This window comes from Fusarium fujikuroi, chromosome FFUJ_chr03, assembly GCF_900079805.1.
Source record: "Fusarium fujikuroi IMI 58289 draft genome, chromosome FFUJ_chr03".
Lineage (NCBI taxonomy): Eukaryota > Fungi > Ascomycota > Sordariomycetes > Hypocreales > Nectriaceae > Fusarium > Fusarium fujikuroi.
This window is the reverse complement of record NC_036624.1, coordinates 4,722,610-4,739,920: the sequence shown is the minus strand read 5'-3', so window position 1 is coordinate 4,739,920 and position 17,311 is coordinate 4,722,610. Positions and strand designations below refer to the sequence as shown.

Here is a 17,311-nt window from a genome sequence, read left to right as displayed (position 1 = left end):
CCCCCAGATTTAGTGCGATAAATTGTTAAACATTGCCGCCACTGCGCTATCCCAGCCTAACGGATCGACCCCATACAGCCCGGGGCTGATTTTTACAACACTAGCTAATGATAATGACCAGCCTAGACCAGTCTACCAGCTTTGCGCTCCGAATAAGTACGGGCACTGTGCAAATACAGTCTAGGCTTTGATCCGAGATACCCGGATCAACAAGACTTTCGACGAGATAACTAGCTTGGCCAAGCATCCACGTTCGTCCAGGCCGTGAAAAAGTCTCAGGACAGTACATCTAGATTAACTACACTACCATCTGACGGCATGATTACATTCCGTCCACATGAGTGCAGAACGGACAGATGGACGATCGAATACCCCGCAGTGGTTTTCCCTCCTTCAAACGAACGCCATGAGCGAAGTGGGATTCTCCACCTACGAAGGACGAGAGGCCCAATCTGGTAAACAGCCTGACTGCGGACCGACAGACTCAACTGCTAGCGCCAGTTTTCAATCTCTCGTTGATCGCAGTATTCAGGCTTGGGAAGCACTAAATTATGTTGGCTGTGACAGGGTTGCAGCAATCAAATCGGACTCTACCAAACTGCGCGATCTGACAAAGTTTGATGACCTTCTCGCCAAGCGTGAGTTTTGGTTCTTCCAGCTACGCAAATCGTTTTTGGAGCAACAGCGGTTGGCAAAATGGAACCCTAACCGCCTGGACCAGTACATCCTCCTGCCCATTTCCTACGGCTATGTCAACAATAAGGACTGCTACTTCGTCAGCCACTACTGGCGAGAACAGGGTAATCCAGACCCGGCCGGTGTGGACCTGGCTGCGTTCAAGAATGACCTTGCAAGCGATAGCGGGTGGTTGTACATCTGGGTCGATTGGACATGCATGCCGCAGGGGAATTGCGGCAAGCGGTCGGACCTAGAGAACTATTACTTCAAAATGATGCTCCAATGCATTCCGATGCTAATTCGCGACTGCGCATTTGAGTGGCGGTTCCCGTCTTTCCAGGCCCGTGCTTGGGTTCTCTATGAATTGGCTGAGTATGTCCTTACACATGCCCAGCACATCATAACCGATGACAACAAGCATTTTGTCAACCACATCCGGGAAATGGTCGCCCTCGATGTGAAATCGACTGTGCAAAAGTACGAATACAAATGCACAAACGAATCAGATATGCGCCTGGTCACCGGGTGGCTTGAGATACTCGTGCTTATGGCCAGAATCTTCCCAGATGATATTGCCAGCAGACAGGTAGTTTTGGACAATCTAAACAGGCCTTCTATTGGGACCTTTTCTAGTCCAGCTATGGGCTTGAAGGTGGACAAAGCGAAGGGTATTTTGTGCCACAAAGGATATATTTACCGTTTCACCCCTGTATTCCATGTAACATCGCATGTGTCTGCTGGCTGTTGACATCAGGGTTCACAGGACAAAGAAGAAGAAGCAAGGCAAGATAGTTGCCGAAGATGAGGCTGGATGTAAGACTAATCAATATGAACATAACCCATAATGTACCATATGGGCAAGAACTCTATCTATCGGCATCGTACATAGCATGTCATCCAGGGTCGCAACTATGCCGACTGAAGCATCGTCTGAACAAATGTCGTCCTTCTCAAGTCAAAAAAAATTCATGTATAAAATTAGACTGAATTGTATTTGTCCTTAAATTAATTGAAATATTTGTCCTATCTTTTTTGGCATTGGCGCCAATCGTCTTATAGAAATTTGTTGAAGTCACCATGTCAACCGAGAAGTATATATCTAACTGTAGAAAAGACTCAAAATTCAATTATTTCTTCATGAATTTGATCAAGGCGATATTTTCCTAAATATAGATAACTAGAAAAGGCTGAGTGGTTAACCAGCATCCCTTACTCTTCTCGTAATACCACCCCACCTCTTCCCTCGACTTGGTACGTTGGGGCTCTCAATCTCTTCACCGTCGTATCTTTTCCCGCAGTTCTCATCCTTGTAACGCTCTTGATCATACTTATCTTTACGCTCACAGTTCGCTTCCAACTGAGCGTTTTGCTTTGTGCTCTTTTCCCTACTCCCTCCCCTTATCTCATCATCTTTTCTTTTCTTTTCCTCCCACCAGTCAGTCTCCCCTCGATCCTTATCAACATCAAGCCCTGCAGGAAAGAATTCCTTAAGTAGAGACCTGCCGCATCCAGGCTCCCATGTATCAAGATCCATCAACACATCCATAACCTTCTGTCCTGTGAATACCATCTTTTGCCTTTTCAGATGGATGCCGCGAGACTCTGGCGTTCGGCTCATTGCCGCAGTGGTAGCGTTATGGACCAGGCCAACAGTTCCAACCCCGACCAAATACCATACTCTTTCTTTCAGTGCCATTACTGAGATGAGAACTGCTGCCCAAAGGAGTATGAGAAATCCACATAGCAGCCTGGTTATCCAGAAGCCTATCGGAAGGCTACGGAAGAGCCTTGCTTCCTCTGTAAGCTTTCGTTTCTCCATGTAATCTTCAATGACATCTTTGCTCCTCGCCCGTGGCACCGGTTTGCCTCCTTTGGCCTTATGCCATTGAAAACACCAGATCCCTAGCCAAGTCCCATTCCACACAGTGACAATGTCCTTCTCTTTCATGTATTCTTTAAAGGCTTCCGTCCGAGAAACCTTTACCTCCTTTCCAGTTTCATCCACGTATTTCACGCACCAACTGACTTCGTTCCACGACCTAGGTTGTCGTGGTCCTTCTCCCGCGGCCAGATCTTCGATGTCCAGGCTACCCGCGTTTCCCAAAATCACTATCACATGACGCGACCCATTTCCCGTAGTGATTGCGATCCTTTTTGCGGATTTAGCCCGACAGGCCAACTTCTCCACTCTCCATTGAGGTAATGCTGCCGTTATAACGGCTCCGCAAGTTCCCAATATGGTAATCATCAAAGGACCCCAGTCACCAAAGGATTTCAATGGTATGATAGTGATGCCCAGCTGAATGAGAATGGCCCCTGATCCAAACCATCTTGATCTTCCCCGTGCCACAACCTTTCCACGAGGAGGATCGACGGCTTCATAAACCTCGACCCGCAGTGCTTCGTTCAAGAGTGGCTTTTCCAGATCTCGTAATAGTCGACCAACAATCCAAGATCTATTCGTTCGTGTATAGCCGTTTTCGAGATTAATAACCTTGCATGCGTAGTCTGCGAGTGGCATCAAACGTCCATCGCCGACCAAGACACTTATAGTAGAGAAGGCGTACGACACCCAGCCGAAACTAAAACAGATGGGAACGAAAGATGGTCCGGTGAGCTGGGCAAGTGCTGATTGTATGACGGGGCCTCCGATTATCATTAACAGGGACATGAAGCCAGCTGGATTGCGCCATTGCCCGGCAAGGGCAGAGGCGGTAGAGTTGTCTGCCATCAAGAGTCTAATTTAGGCTCACTACTACTTGTTTCTTGTTGGAAAGCTCCGGAAAGTATGGATTTGTGACTTGGAGAAATGATAGAGAATCAGGTAATTAAGTGAGATGCGCGCCGGGGGCATGTGACACTTACCCCGCATGATCGTTGGGTAATGTTATAGTGCCACGGCCCATGTGAACCCAATCGAGACTCACGCCCATTCGTCAGACTCTACGGAGTACCTCCTTTTTGTCTCGGAGAGGACAGTGCAGTAAGACTAACATGTTCGTGGCTCTCCAAGAATTTACAGTCGTAGATTGAATGGAGCGGGGTTAGCAGGAAACAGGACCAGGTTCCAACGAAAGTAGCGTTTCCCATCTCTCTTGCAATTATCGCTATATACAGAACCTAAAGCAGATACCAGCTTGCTCTTGAGCAACATGGATCACCTCGATGACCCGTAAAGGCTATCTAGAGCTTTTAAAACCCCTTTTGCTAGGGAAGTGTACAATGCGTTGTGTTTTGCTGGCTATCTCTCCCATGAGCAGGAGCAAATTGCTAATCTCGTCGACAGTACTTGTTTTTTCGACCAGGCCGTCTTCATGTAGAGGGTGACGGTCCAAAATGCTGTTGGTTTGCAAAAAGACATAATTTAATTACATTCAATGTCGATGCATCTTCATATAATCCATGAAGCTGTTACGATATATATCATGAGCTAGACAAAAGATTAAGTTAAATCTAGAACTGGAAGCCCGGTTGCTGCTATTTTTAAATCCAGTTTGAGTTCATCGATCCGAAACATGTTCAGAAAACTTAGCAAAAGAAGGTCGGTAGTGAGCTCGGTGGCATAAGAGCAGTTGAAACATCGATAGGCCGTGATCCACAACCTTTGATCGTCCCGCAATCGTTCCAAGGCTTCGAGAAGGAATGTTGATATTCTTTCAGCGCCTGGAAGTTGGATCTTGAATGCCCATTGGCATTTTGCATAAAGAAGACTCAAGCCCAGCTCAACTTTGCTTTCCTCACATTCGATCTCGGCAACTTCCATGGCGTTCTCCACCAACTCCGACAACTCCATTATTCCGAGGCCAGGGTTCTCTTCATACGCTTTACCCAGAAGCTTGAGCTGCCGTAGCATAGCTTCCAAAAGTAAGGCTGTCTTTTTCGGGTCTTCGTGTAGGTGCTGATTCTTCCAGACTTCAGTTGCTCTTGCATGGCGGCTCAAGATCCTCTGATCTGTCTCGAATCTGTACGTCACAACACCACCAGAATCAATACCGTTCGTCATCTCGACTTCAGCAACGTCTCTGAGGATAAGGGGTTCCCGGTTAGACAACCTGATGAGGCAGGCCTTGAAAAACAACTCCCATCCTCCGTGTCCCCAGAGCCGTGAATAGGCGATGTGAAGCCCGCATCGGGTGTAGTCGTTTATGTCATAACAGGACATGCCGCATTCCTTCATGGTAATCATAATGAGAAGAGCAATATTCCTTGGGGGCGCTTGTCTCAGACTCTGCCTGATATGCATAAGAAAGTCTATTTGGTTGGGGAAAATAAGAGGTGGGCGTCCGGTGGTGAAGAAAGGAGTCGGCCAAAGTTTCTTGATATTCGGGTTCCCCTGCGTGGCTTGTTCATATGATTTGATCAAATCTTCTTCAACTATCTCCAGCATACCGTAGTCAAAGTCCAGGGATCCTTCGTATTGTAGACAACATTCCCAGCTGTCAATCTCTTGCCTCAGTGCCTCTAATCCTGAGTAAAGCTGTTCAGTTCTCAACAGGCTTCCGTCGATAGGCTGTCCCAGAAGGTCCTTACGCAGAACTATCACGGAATTGTGTTTGTTAGGCCATGAGACACATAGCTCCGATATACACCAAGCTCTTTCTATGTAGTCATCGTCATCTTGCCTGAGGCTGACAACATAATCACAAGAGACAATCAAGGACGGAAGGAGTCGCAGCCCTTCTTTAAAAAAGACCAGTTCATCCGCAGTTCTGTCATCGACTCTAAATGTGTTCTTTTGTGGCAAACACATAAAGTCGATCCAAAGGCCGATTCTAGATAGAATTGTTGAGTCGATGGTGCCCTTTTCACTTGCTATTTTGCTTAGGACACGAGCTGCTTGTAGGTATCCGTGAACCTTTAGCGTCTTGACCTTCTTGATCCTATCTTCCAATGGCGAATGGTAGACTGATGCAAGCTCCTTAATGGCGTTGAGAAGAAAGTGAATAGCATGAAGATGTTCACCCTCTGGGTCTGGATGGCTGGGTGATGCCCAGCGATGGGAGATGAATAAAATAAGCAGTGGTGCTTCTCCCCACTCATATAGAGCTGGATCAATGTCCTGAAATCGTTGCATGTGGCCAAGTTCTAATAGCTTACTCGCTTTGAGTAGCCTTGACACTTTGAGTAGCTGATTTCGTTTAATTAATTGACGTATTTCAAGAGGATGGCCAGAATCATTCGCTGTCGAGGCTGGAGGTTCGTTGCCAAACATTAAAGCCTTCAGATTGGCTAATGAGACCATAATAGGGTTGTTAACCGAGAACTGTAGCATGTTTTTGTGTCTGTTGGTTAATTCGAATGTCGATGTTGAATTGAGGCTCAGGGCGAGATAGTGCACCGGTTGGACACGAATGCAGGTGTCAGGTTTACTGTTTACAGGGGCTGGCTATGAGCTTTTTAAATGAAAGAAGAATGGTATAAAGAATACTTTGTATACTTTACAGCATTTATAGGACTGGTGGCTGCACCAGGAAGCATGGTGGCGTGTTACAGTAAGAACTAGCGAAATGGTGGCTGTGTGTTAGGGGGAACGAGAAGACCGAGGGGGTGGATTGAATTTCTGCTTAGTGGAAGTAACCTACACTCACGCCACTTGCAAACTCAGGCTGGAGAGAAAACAACTAGCAGGACAACTAGTACGTACCGTCACATGGTGATCATGTCGCGGACTTTGAATTATCATGCCGATTGTAATTTGAGGTGCATATGATATTTGCAGTTGAGCCTTGCGGCTGGGAGCTTGAATCAATATAGAAAACTTAGATCTAGCATATATCCACAACGACGGTAGATCCCCGAGAAAAAGAACAGGAAGCAGCAGGATCGAATCAGCAGGTTAAAATTTATGAACCGCAATGAGCAGCCTGTCAGTGGTTGACAATGTTGCGTGACTCTTCCTTCTTCTTTTCCTTCCTCGCTTTGTCCCTTGTCTCCTTGGCCATCTTGTCATAATTATCCCACCTCTTTTGTTCTTCCTCACGCAATTCTCCCGTGAAGAAAATGGGCAGCATACTCTTACCCAGACGGGAATAACGTTCCTCAACTTCGAGCAAAGTGTCCATGACCTTGGGCTTGCCTATGACTTCCACAAACTCAAGAGGCACGCCGAATGCTCCCGGAGAGCGACTCGTGCCAGCGACGTACATGTTCTGCAGAATGCCTATGCCACCAACTGCAAGGAGGAACCACGTATTCTGCCTGATTCCCGACGCCGTGATAAGGAGAAGGATCCAGAGGAAGCCGAGAGCGGTGACAATCAATCTAGTTTCCCGATCGGCAAACGCACCCGAATCGGCAGCAGCGAGATCCTCAAGATCCAGACCGATGCCCGCACCCTGGACCACGATGGCGTGTTGGCTGCCATTTCCACGGGTTAACACAAAGGTCTTTTCTGTGTCGGTTCGGCACGCCCACTTCTCCTTTGACCACTGCGGCAAAGCCCCAGAAGCAAAGGACAACAGGATGCCGGCAGCCGTAATTACAAGAATGCTCCAGTCGCCGAATATGCCGCATGGTATAGCTGCCACGCCAAGCTGGACGATGCAGGTGAGGAAGCCGGCGATGTACGGAGCGTCGTAGCCGGGATAGCCCTTGGTGGCTTTCCTTGCTCTGTAGACAGAAACACAAAGTCCGGCCTTGGGCGGTCGCTCCGGTTCCGGCCGACCTTTCTCCCTCGCACGTTGTTTCAGATCCTCCCACTTCAGCTCGATGATTTCCTCAACGCGAGCACGGACCGCATTCGGACTTGGGTCCAATGGCTGAGCTGACGGCTCCACTGCCCGAGGTTGCTTGTCCATCCATGTCTCAAAGTCTCTTACCATACGGCCGATAATCCAGCTGTTGTTATCGCGAGTATATCCAGTCTCGCCATTGATAACAGTGCAGGAGAAGTCAGCCGGTGGCATCAGCTTATTCTCGCCGATCGCCGAAACAACAGCGGTTATCGCGTAAGCAACCCAACCTAAGTAACGCCAGAAAATCACGCGTTAGCTGCATGAGAGACAACAGCAATGGGAAGACGCCCATACCAAACGAGAACGCGACTGGCGTGAAGCGCGATCCTACCAATTGTGCTAGCGCGCGAGCAACAACATCACCGCCAAGAATCAGGAGCACGGAGAAAACGTCGCTCGGGTGTTTCCATTGCTCGGAGAACTCGTTGGAGGGAAGTCCGGGATTGAAAGCACGACGGACGATATGCGACAGGGGGGCCATGGCGCTCATTTGGGTAATTACGCGAGGTATCTTACAAGGTGCCGATGATATGTATAGTAGAAAAAGCGATCTGCGAGCTTAAGTTATAGAGGAAATTTAGGGTATGCGTGTTACGACCTAACTAGAAAAGCGCTTATGTCACATGCCCCCTTACTAAAATCTCACCAATTACAGAGAGACCTTTGCACTAGCTCTAATTAAATACTATCCCGCACTTTGAACATGCGGAGGTAGGGAGGATAAGAACTACCCGGTACGGACTTAATCCTATCTTTAATAAGCTCTGGATAGCCAGTAACTATAAAATACGGGCCCTTTCTTGACTCCAGTAGGTGTGGAGACTTGATCTGCTTTTCGGCATTCTATGGTATCCCTTGCTAGCCACGACAGGACAATTGACAAGCTAAATACTAACCGCAATTTCTTGTATTTGAAATTGTCTGACGCCTTTCTAAAGGAAAACAAGAGCATGACAGCTCAACAATGCACGCTTCAATATCCACGGAAACAAGAAGCCTGTGAATTCTAACCTTATTCATCACTTTTCGTCCCAATTTTAATCGCATGTCCGTTTTTCCAATCTAGATGATTTGGCACACTATTTATGAGCAAACCGACTCAGAATATACAACTTTCGTCTTTATCGGTCGAATTATGCCTTATATTTTATTCTTACAATACAAGAATAAGACAGCCCAATGGAAGCTTTTCCCCATAAACAGTAACGCAGATAACAAAGAAAGTCCACTGCCAGTGGGGCTGAATGAAATGTAAGCACACGCGGTGTGAAGAAAGAATGAAATGGAGGTGTTACCATGTCAGACAAACGTCATTATGCCAAGTCATTTGAGTTCAAATCATGAATGTTGGTTGGATAATGACGAATGGCTTGGAAGTTCAACGCTAGAATCTTGTCGAAGAATCCAAACTTTCAGCTATATAAGCGGAGCCAATTCCAGCTGGCAGAGGTAAGTCTAGCCATCGTATACCATTCTTTAGTGATTCAGAATGCTTTCTTCTAAGCCAGTCTTTCTGTGTATCGGCTCCGGTCCCGGAATTGGCCGTTCAGTCACGGCTCTTTTCGCTGCAAAGCGCTATCAAAACGTCGCTCTAATCGCCCGACGACCTGAGCAGCTTGATATTGAGAAAGCGGCCATCCTCGAGGTAGCGGGTCACGGAGTCGATGTACAGACGTATGCCCTGGATGTCACCGACATAGAGGCGCTCCATTCTACTATCACTCGCATTGAGCGAACATTAGGCAATATTGAGTGTGTTCTCTACAACGCCGCACGAGTTCAAAAGTCAACCTTTTTCACATATCGCGTTGAAGATCTCGAATATGACTTCAAGGTAAGGGTCCCTAGGATAAGTTAACAAGGCGAGTCGCTGAGTATTTCCAGATCTGTGTGTCGGCCCTATACTGTGTGGCAAAGCGACTGATGCCTCACTTTCTAGATCTTGCAGATATGAAACCACATTTTAAACCGGCTTTTATTGTGACGAGTTCGATGCTGCCTGTTGAGCCAATGCCAGACCTTTTTGCCTTGTCTCTTGCAAAAGCAGCCCAGCGCAACCTGGTTAAAAGTCTATCCATGACATATGGGCCACATGGAGTCCATATTGGTGTCATCAATGTCGCAGGCTTTATATCTGCAGAGGAGAAGGAGACAAATCCTAATAATATCGCCCACAAAACTTGGGAATGGTTTGATACGAGGGGAAATGCCCAATTCGAGGTGCGGATTTAGATGTGTTTAGTGCTCTGACCGTGAAGCACTGTGGAATTTCAATCTTTCAGTGTATTATGTATTACTTTTTAAGTAACCGGCGTTACACCGGTGAAGGTGTTGGTGTATATTCAAACAGAACACTATCTGCGGACTTCTGGTTTGCCTCGTTCAGCTATGTTGGATGCCACTTTTGAACCAACTTGAAATTGCTCACTGAGCTAAAATACCGTAGCTCGCCATCATCGTCGATTGCAAGAGAACCTGTCTTTTCCGTGATTTGCTGAAGCCAAGCTTCGGTTTTATCCGCTTGATCTTCCTCCATATTTGGCGCGTCTCCTGACAGCAGCAGGAATTGATTGACCCAGTGCAACAAGTCGATCCTCCAAAATCTTGATCCGAAGCTGGAACGTCTCAACAAGCTTTTTACTTGGCGGCCTAGGACCTTCTGTTAGATTGCATCTCGTTTATATCAATAACAGGTACTTGAGAGCTAAATAAGAAAATAAATTAATTCTTAAGTATAATTTATATTACTACCATTATTAACGCCAGAATAAATAATCATAAAAATTTAAATAAGCTTAATACTGCACATATTAACATTTCCTTCTACAGCTTCACCATTCATTACTCCATACAGATAAGAATACCCGACAACTGTATAGTACGTCCTATCGTCAGTCGCTTCGCTTACCGGCGCATGCCGGAGAATGAAAGGCATCTTGCTTCCCAGTAAGATAGTCACCAAGTCGCCTTGCCTCATGTCTGGTGGTCCAAATCCCATATATCCTCCGTCTGTGATGAAAAAAGTTCTGTTATCATTTGGGAGCCAAAAAGATCGACTAATAAGCCTCAACCGTGCCTGGATGATAGAAATAGCCTCTCTCTGTGCGACTGGGTCTAACCCAGGGAAGTCATCTGGATTTAAACGTAAACCAGACCCATCTCTTGTCCTCGTACACCATAAAGAAAAGAAAATATCGTCATCTTCAGTTAGTCGCTCATATCTATTCGGTTCTGTCTCCAGAGCTTCATTCAGCATCGTGCGACAGAATGCTTGCTTGACTGTGCCGCCAGTGACATAGTGAGCTTGGGGCTCTGAGTCGTGACCGAGCATCTCAGCGAACTCGTCCAGTCGGGGACCCAACGGCGCGTCTTGCGAGAGAGCAAATGTCGTTTTAGAAACGATGTCGATGTGGACGCCCTCGACAGCGAGGACTCGTCCATGGCAAAGACTTGCTACTGTCCCATTTATCGGGCCAGCATTGAACTTCCAGGATCTTGAATGCACCCATAGATCATTCTCCTCGCCATGACTTGAGCAGCTCCAATCGGGACACCAAGTGGGAATTTCAGAGTCCGTCTTTTTCTTCTCTGTGGTGAGCAAAATCTCTAGTGAGTTTGTGTGACATATGATCTTGAAGGCCGTTTGGGCATAAACCTGTGATACAGGTATCGAGTAATCAGGTAGGATGGAAAGTTGCTCAGAGCAGTCTCTGGTGAGGCCGAGAATTGAATATATCTTATCACGAGCATCGTAGGCTCCCCTTGTACGCGTCATTCCCAGAAATCTCTGGAGGCGCTGGGCTTCTTTATCCGCATACATCTCCCATTCATGTCGTAGACCTTCCAGCGCAGCAGTATGTTGTGATATGGCCAGCAAGTGTGACTGAAGATCGCCTGAAAGACCCTGATAAAAGTCCCGACAGCATCTCTCAATGTGTATTGGAATCATAGACCCGCCTCTTTCGACGCTGTCTAGAGGCGCCACTACCTCGCCATAGATTGTCGTTGCGCTGCGGCATAGTATAACCTCCTCAACAACCCAAACTCGCTTCCACCAAGGACTACTTGCGAGATGGTGGAGCACCGCAAGCGTCTCCGCCCAAACTTGCGGATTGGTACGCTCTAGAAAGAAATTGTCAAGACATCTGCCTCGAGCTAGGAGGATTAGGATAGTGTATGCGCTAGAGATGGCCTGCCTTAGGCGTGTAGTCGGGCTGAGTCGTGAAAGCTGCTTGTCGGTCATAGTTTGGAAGTTACCGAAGTCATTCAAGATGGGACGATCTCTGTTATCCCCAAACCAATATGATCGTGGGGGATCTGTCCATGTTGATTGCTCTTCTGAGCTAATTGTGTCTAATACACCACTCTCACCAAAGTACACTTGGACCTCGTGAGCTCCTGAATATATGTCCTTCATCAATTCGATTTGTCTGGTCTTCTCAGGCTCTATGCAGACGTTAGCACATTTGTAATTTGAAAGCGAATTGTAGGTTTCTGAGATCTGGGCGACGCGAAAGATGGCCTACTATTTGACTGATTGATACAAAGAGCATCGATCCATATATACCGTGTCTCATCACAATGTCGAAGTCTCCGAAGTGCCCAATGCAAGTTCTTCGTGACAAGAAAAGTCAAGCCGTTCAGAAAGATGGGAGTCTTGTCTAATGGGTCTCCCCAGGTATACGATAAGGCCTCGTACGTAGGTGTTTCATCGAGGGACACAACCTTGAGTTCGCAGTAGACATCTTCAGACCATCTCCCAGGTACTATGGATGCTAGCCGGATTTCTCGCCTGTCAGTGTCGAGTGGGGCGTAAATTTTACTCCTGGGCCAGATTTGCCGAGACTGAAAGAAGTTGCCCATAGAGAAGGCGGGCAAAATATCCCAACTTTTTGGTGTTTGCATCGTGTGAGTCTACAAATCTGCGAATGAACATTCGGTGCGCGATGGGCTTAATTGAGCGAGGCGAGAGCGGAATGCGACGAAGGAATGGAGTCGAGCGCGCTCTTTCAGCTCTGACGATCAGCTTGCTATCGCTGTAACTCCATGCACCGGGAGTCTTGTAACCCGAGTTTTAAAAAAACTCAACAAACTGTCAGGATTTCAGCTCTCCGTAATTAGACGGAGGTTTATTAAACTTTTGGCAATCAGCTATTGCTCGCTCGGTTGGTGGAATCGAACCAGGACCAGTCACGTTATCTACTAAAATACTGTGCCAACTTGTGACGCTGCTCTCTCGCACTGCCTAGTCCCTTCTGGGCATCCAAAATGTTATGGATCCACCTAGAAATACCAGGAGGTGAAGTTTATAACGATTCTGATGTTGAGAAGGTGCTTGAAACGTCAGTTTTTATTATTTATCTTCATTCTAAAGGGCCTGATACGCCGTACTGCCAGATGGGCTAGCTCCTTGTGGGATCGTGGTTGTTGTCATCCTTGACAAATAAGAAGCATTCATATTGCACTGGTTACTTGCGACTTCACCACCTCACTACCAATACGGAGTGGCAAGCCAGTTTCAAGTAGTAAGTCATTCACTCCACGGGCATACGATTATTTGTCAACGAGAGAGTGTCTTGACATTGATCTAACTACAGGCTTGCACACTGTGATCCATACCACGACATCGAAAAACAATCCCTCGACTTGATTATCCCCCCCTAGAAAACCTTGAGTGTTTCATCAAGCCTGACACGGGCCGGACACCGCGTTGAGCTGGTTCAATCTGTTAGCCATTTCTTTCCCATTGCGATAGGGACCAAGGGTCTCTTGAGACTCACATCATGGATGGCGACAGCCACAGCCTCGGCAGCGAAGAACATACCGAGACGTCTCAGCCAGGACATTGGCGGGCTCAGCGATGAAGGACAGAAAGTCCTTCTTGCAATTACGACACTTCGGGGTGGTGTTCAATTGCTGCATGATGGCTCTGACCTTTGTGGCAGTGAGGTCCCGATCTCCTTCCAGTTTGCGTATGACCTCTTGATACTTGTTGCTCGCCTCATTCGCAGCACTCAAGTCTTCTACGAGCTTTTGGATCCTTTTACCGCAGGCCTCGAGGATCTCAATCGTGAGATGGTGCTCAAGGTCGATGGTTCGGAGGACTTGAGACGAGGCGAGTTCCTCGATGTACCGGGCGGTAGCCGACGCGATGACAGAGCGGATCTCGGAGTCTCTGTTTGCGGTAGACATCTCGGCGATGATCTGAGGGATGATGTGAAAGTCCATCTCCTTCTTGAGAATGTTCTCGATCTTGCTAGTCGAAAGCTTTGCCAACTTCGCGATACCGTAGTAGTCAGCGATGGCGTTGACGCGAAGGTGGGATACGATCTGGTAGACGGTCTGGGCTGCAATCTTCTGTGACGCTGGAGGAAGGACTTTGGACAGTTCCTCGTCGCCGCTAACGATCTCGCCCTCCTCCCTCTTCTCGCCCTGACCGTGCTGCGCGGGCTTTCTCTCGGGTTCGGGTGCGAGTCTGTAGTCTGCGCCGTAGAGAAAAGCCACCATGTACTGAACGGTGCGGACACTGAACTCATTGACTGTAATGACCTTCGAAGTTGTTTCCTGCTCACAGTGTTAGCGAGAGCTGGTGGTTGTGGGCCTTTGCACGTACCTCAAAGCCGCCGTTGAGCGCCGCGCTGATGACAGGCGACTGAGGGCAGACAATCATCTGGTGAAGCTTGAACTCGCGATCCTTGCAGACCATCTTGAAGTCGCTGTACTCTCCGGACTGCAGCAAATGCATAAGAACGGAATGAGGTTGGGGCGCCATCGTTGCGAGCCTTCGGTTCGATTGTTGAGGCTCTCTGTGGTTTGGTGTGAAGATGCAGAGATAAGAAGTTGCCGTTGAGATTTTGAAGAAGGGGGAAAGAAAGAAGCAGGCAGCGCGGCAGTGAATGATGTCATAGAGATGCAGCAGCCTTCTCTCCCATTTGCTCTGTGATAAACGCGTGTATGTTTGTCGGTAGCCTGCAGTGCCTGACAGTGCTTGACGGCCCGTGCTTAAATGCCACCCCAAACACTGGCCAATTCACCGGATTGCCAACTGATGCCTCATGATTATTCCTTAAAAAACAGGACGACTTGGCCTTCGTTGATTGAGCAGGTACGCGCGTTCACTACAGAGTCACCTAAGAAGTGTGCTCGCATCCAGGCGTGGTGGATTCACGGCAAAGTGAATGTTACAACTCCACTCTGTGTTACACCACTTTCTTGCTTCTGATACAGAAAGACATGAAGTGACAGACTGAAAAGTCACAAATGCTATTACTGGTGAAGATGAGATCAATTAACTCAGATATATTGATGGACAAATGGCTATTTAGCCGCCATTTGTCTGCACTTGCTCGCTTCCGAACTTAGCTTACAGATACCCATGACCCTTTAACCATCATCGGACATCAGAGATGTCACGTTCAGCTTTTGATCTCTGATTCTCCATGCCCTCCAAGTTCTGGTCAAGGACCATATGGTGACTCTTCGTATCGCGCCCGGCAAAAAAACGCTTTGACATCCTCAATCTGCTCCTGGGTATGCAGACCCTCGAGTGCAGTCCCAAGGAACAAAGACGCGATGTCAACCAGAACCTCTTTCTCAATCCTCTCCAAATTCTCCTGAGCCCACTCCCAAAGCTCAATCGATCCTTGAGCCGTTCCGCCAGCCAGCCAAATGAGGTAGAACATCTGGACTCCAGTTAGCTTCACCTCTTCTTATCTCAACTCACGCCGTGGTTCTTGACGGCGTCGGTGAGTAGGTAGCTGAGAACCCACTTAACGAGCTCAGCATTGGTCGGCCGCCCGAGACACTCCAAGGCAGGATACTGCTCGCCCTCATTGAATGAGTTTTTCCACAGATCGACGAGAGCTTCAAGTTCTTCGAGGCCGCCGTGGGCTGCGACGATTCCAAAGACCTTCCACCCCTGGGATTACATTCTCGTGGCCAGCCATACGTTTCCAATAAGGTTCCTTTGTGGCTGAGATGACTCTACATGGAAACTGTCAGTAGACTGCAAGACCAGTGGGACATTCAACTTACTTGGGGTTTTCTGCGAGGTCCGCACCGCTGAACTTTGGTGTTATGAACGTGATGAGATTCTCGTCATCATCTTTCGAGATAGTCCAGCCAAGCTCCTCAGCCTTAGGGTCGATCATGTCGCTCGCCAGTTTTCAAAGACCCTCACTCAGCTCAGGCCCGTGAAACTTGTAGACAGAATGAATGGGCGTGAGATTGCGGTCAATCGTCTCCCATACATAGAATGAGTCCAGTTTAGCCAACTTTACGTTGAGATCGAGCAGTTCACTTTTCTTGTCCATTCGTCCAAGAACCAAAGCTCTGAGATTACACGATAGTCCGATGCAGTCGCGCAGGCTGAGATTACTTTTTGATGCCTCCTTGAGGAGACGCGTGAGTAGGCCGTCTGAGTAAGAGGTGCGGGAAAAGCCGCCATGGTCCACGTTGACTTTGAATAGATCGTCAGAGGAAGGATGAATCAACTCCCTCGTGTTCGTGTCAACTGTCGGTTGCGTGACGAGTATCATGGATTGGAGAATTTAACAACTAACTGCCAATGTCATAGAGAATTGTGGTTTAAGAATGTTTGATCGACTTGGACCTTTGCAATTTATCATTTACATTGATAGAGCCTATAGTATCTCTTGAGACGGCTCACAATAGGCTTCAGTCCTCTATCAAAGCAGCTATGAACAACACTGGTGAACCTTCCTAAGAGCAACCCCATACTTTGCTGCTGAGACACACCTTACGGTGGCTGCGGTTCGCTGGTGAGTATCCCGATGTCTTCAGCTGATGATTACAACATTCTCTTGTGCAATGCCCTTCAATGAGCTCCGCCACAGAATGAGCAGTCCAATAGGTGACGTCAGGGGCATGTGTCAGAGTACCAACTCTCAAGTGACAATTTCCATAGCGAAAAATTGTTCTATCATGAGCACCAATATATGCTCTGCTAGTCGACATGAGCTCGATAAGGCGTAGGCAATTATAGCGGTACGCCTCATTATGTCCAATATCGCATTTGATGCCAAAGGTCGCTCGTTCCTTAAGATGACTGACGTCCCTCAGATGAACCGCTGAAAGGAGATCAAGGACGTCGCGATGTTTATCGTTGTTACTCGTGTTGGCGTACACAGACAAGGCGTGTCTATAGTCGTCTGGTACAGTTGCTTTATACTCCATAGCGGATTCTTCCAGCGCTTCCATCACTGTTTGGTTTGAGCCTTCAACAAGGCCGTCGACGATAGTGCCGAACATGTGATAACGAGCCCACAGAGCGTCGCCGAACCGCGCCTCTCGGATGGAAGACACGTACTCGCTAGCCCATGGCTCGACGAGTTGCAGGGAGTTGTTTAGATCAAGCACAGTTCCGATAGAAATGTCAAGGAATAGTTGCTCGAATGGTCGAGTTTCGTTGATATTGGCCGTGGATAAGGCAGGAGTACGCCATGCTAAGACGACGATACCGAGAATCAGGCGCGAGATCTCCATTATTGAGATATCTAGAATTTCGATTTTGAGGCGCTATCGCTGGATCGTAGCTTTCTGGCTGAGACAGAAATGTACAGCGTGCAGAGGGAAAGCGAGTCTTTTATGTACTCGAATTATCAAAATAACTCATTCATTTCTTCCATCCTGGTACTTTCGTAGGCATTGTTGGTCGAGGTCGTGTTGGTTGTGAAAACGGATACCCCGGCTCTCATATGACCGCAATTGGCTCCATCTCATAATTTAGAACCAACAGCTTCTGCTGCGCAGATGACCCGGGTTTCCGTGAGATCTCATACTGGTGACAACTAGACATGCACGTATATCCAATTAAAATATGAACAAAAGAAAATCATGTCAAGTAAAATATCTCGAGAAGTGCATGTTTAGCAATACGC

General features: G+C 47.7%; 9 protein-coding genes; 2 read left to right on the top strand and 7 right to left on the bottom strand.

Moving 5' to 3' along the window:
* Nucleotides 1-406: 406 nt before the first annotated feature.
* Nucleotides 407-1,426, top strand: FFUJ_03580 (uncharacterized protein; the record flags this gene model as incomplete). The annotated part of the gene is made up of 1 exon (XM_023575443.1): nucleotides 407-1,426. The coding sequence occupies one exon, from the start codon at nucleotides 407-409 to the stop codon at nucleotides 1,424-1,426; it is 1,020 nt and encodes a 339-aa protein (XP_023428624.1).
* A 447-nt stretch (nucleotides 1,427-1,873) lies between these two features.
* On the bottom strand, nucleotides 1,874-3,409 carry FFUJ_03579 (uncharacterized protein; the record flags this gene model as incomplete). Its single annotated transcript, XM_023575442.1, has 1 exon — nucleotides 1,874-3,409. One exon carries the CDS (start codon nucleotides 3,407-3,409, stop codon nucleotides 1,874-1,876), a length of 1,536 nt encoding a protein of 511 aa, XP_023428623.1.
* A 711-nt stretch (nucleotides 3,410-4,120) lies between these two features.
* On the bottom strand, nucleotides 4,121-5,950 carry FFUJ_03578 (uncharacterized protein; the record flags this gene model as incomplete). The annotated part of the gene is made up of 1 exon (XM_023575441.1): nucleotides 4,121-5,950. The coding sequence occupies one exon, from the start codon at nucleotides 5,948-5,950 to the stop codon at nucleotides 4,121-4,123; it is 1,830 nt and encodes a 609-aa protein (XP_023428622.1).
* Nucleotides 5,951-6,545: 595 nt separating this feature from the next.
* On the bottom strand, nucleotides 6,546-7,893 carry FFUJ_03577 (uncharacterized protein; the record flags this gene model as incomplete). XM_023575440.1 has 2 exons in its annotated part: nucleotides 6,546-7,639; nucleotides 7,707-7,893. 2 exons carry the CDS (start codon nucleotides 7,891-7,893, stop codon nucleotides 6,546-6,548), a joined length of 1,281 nt encoding a protein of 426 aa, XP_023428621.1.
* Nucleotides 7,894-8,901: 1,008 nt separating this feature from the next.
* Nucleotides 8,902-9,644, top strand: FFUJ_03576 (related to short-chain alcohol dehydrogenase; the record flags this gene model as incomplete). XM_023575438.1 has 2 exons in its annotated part: nucleotides 8,902-9,246; nucleotides 9,297-9,644. 2 exons carry the CDS (start codon nucleotides 8,902-8,904, stop codon nucleotides 9,642-9,644), a joined length of 693 nt encoding a protein of 230 aa, XP_023428620.1.
* Nucleotides 9,645-9,925: 281 nt separating this feature from the next.
* On the bottom strand, nucleotides 9,926-12,317 carry FFUJ_03575 (related to heterokaryon incompatibility protein (het-6OR allele); the record flags this gene model as incomplete). XM_023575437.1 has 3 exons in its annotated part: nucleotides 9,926-10,061; nucleotides 10,265-11,858; nucleotides 11,939-12,317. 3 exons carry the CDS (start codon nucleotides 12,315-12,317, stop codon nucleotides 9,926-9,928), a joined length of 2,109 nt encoding a protein of 702 aa, XP_023428619.1.
* Nucleotides 12,318-13,072: 755 nt separating this feature from the next.
* FFUJ_03574 (uncharacterized protein) lies at nucleotides 13,073-14,184 on the bottom strand (the record flags this gene model as incomplete). XM_023575436.1 has 3 exons in its annotated part: nucleotides 13,073-13,127; nucleotides 13,237-13,976; nucleotides 14,026-14,184. 3 exons carry the CDS (start codon nucleotides 14,182-14,184, stop codon nucleotides 13,073-13,075), a joined length of 954 nt encoding a protein of 317 aa, XP_023428618.1.
* A 685-nt stretch (nucleotides 14,185-14,869) lies between these two features.
* On the bottom strand, nucleotides 14,870-15,562 carry FFUJ_03573 (uncharacterized protein; the record flags this gene model as incomplete). XM_023575435.1 has 4 exons in its annotated part: nucleotides 14,870-15,094; nucleotides 15,136-15,302; nucleotides 15,361-15,395; nucleotides 15,447-15,562. The coding sequence occupies 4 exons, from the start codon at nucleotides 15,560-15,562 to the stop codon at nucleotides 14,870-14,872; spliced, it is 543 nt and encodes a 180-aa protein (XP_023428617.1).
* Nucleotides 15,563-16,133: 571 nt separating this feature from the next.
* Nucleotides 16,134-16,916, bottom strand: FFUJ_03572 (uncharacterized protein; the record flags this gene model as incomplete). Its single annotated transcript, XM_023575434.1, has 1 exon — nucleotides 16,134-16,916. The coding sequence occupies one exon, from the start codon at nucleotides 16,914-16,916 to the stop codon at nucleotides 16,134-16,136; it is 783 nt and encodes a 260-aa protein (XP_023428616.1).
* Between the last annotated feature and the right edge of the window lie 395 nt (nucleotides 16,917-17,311).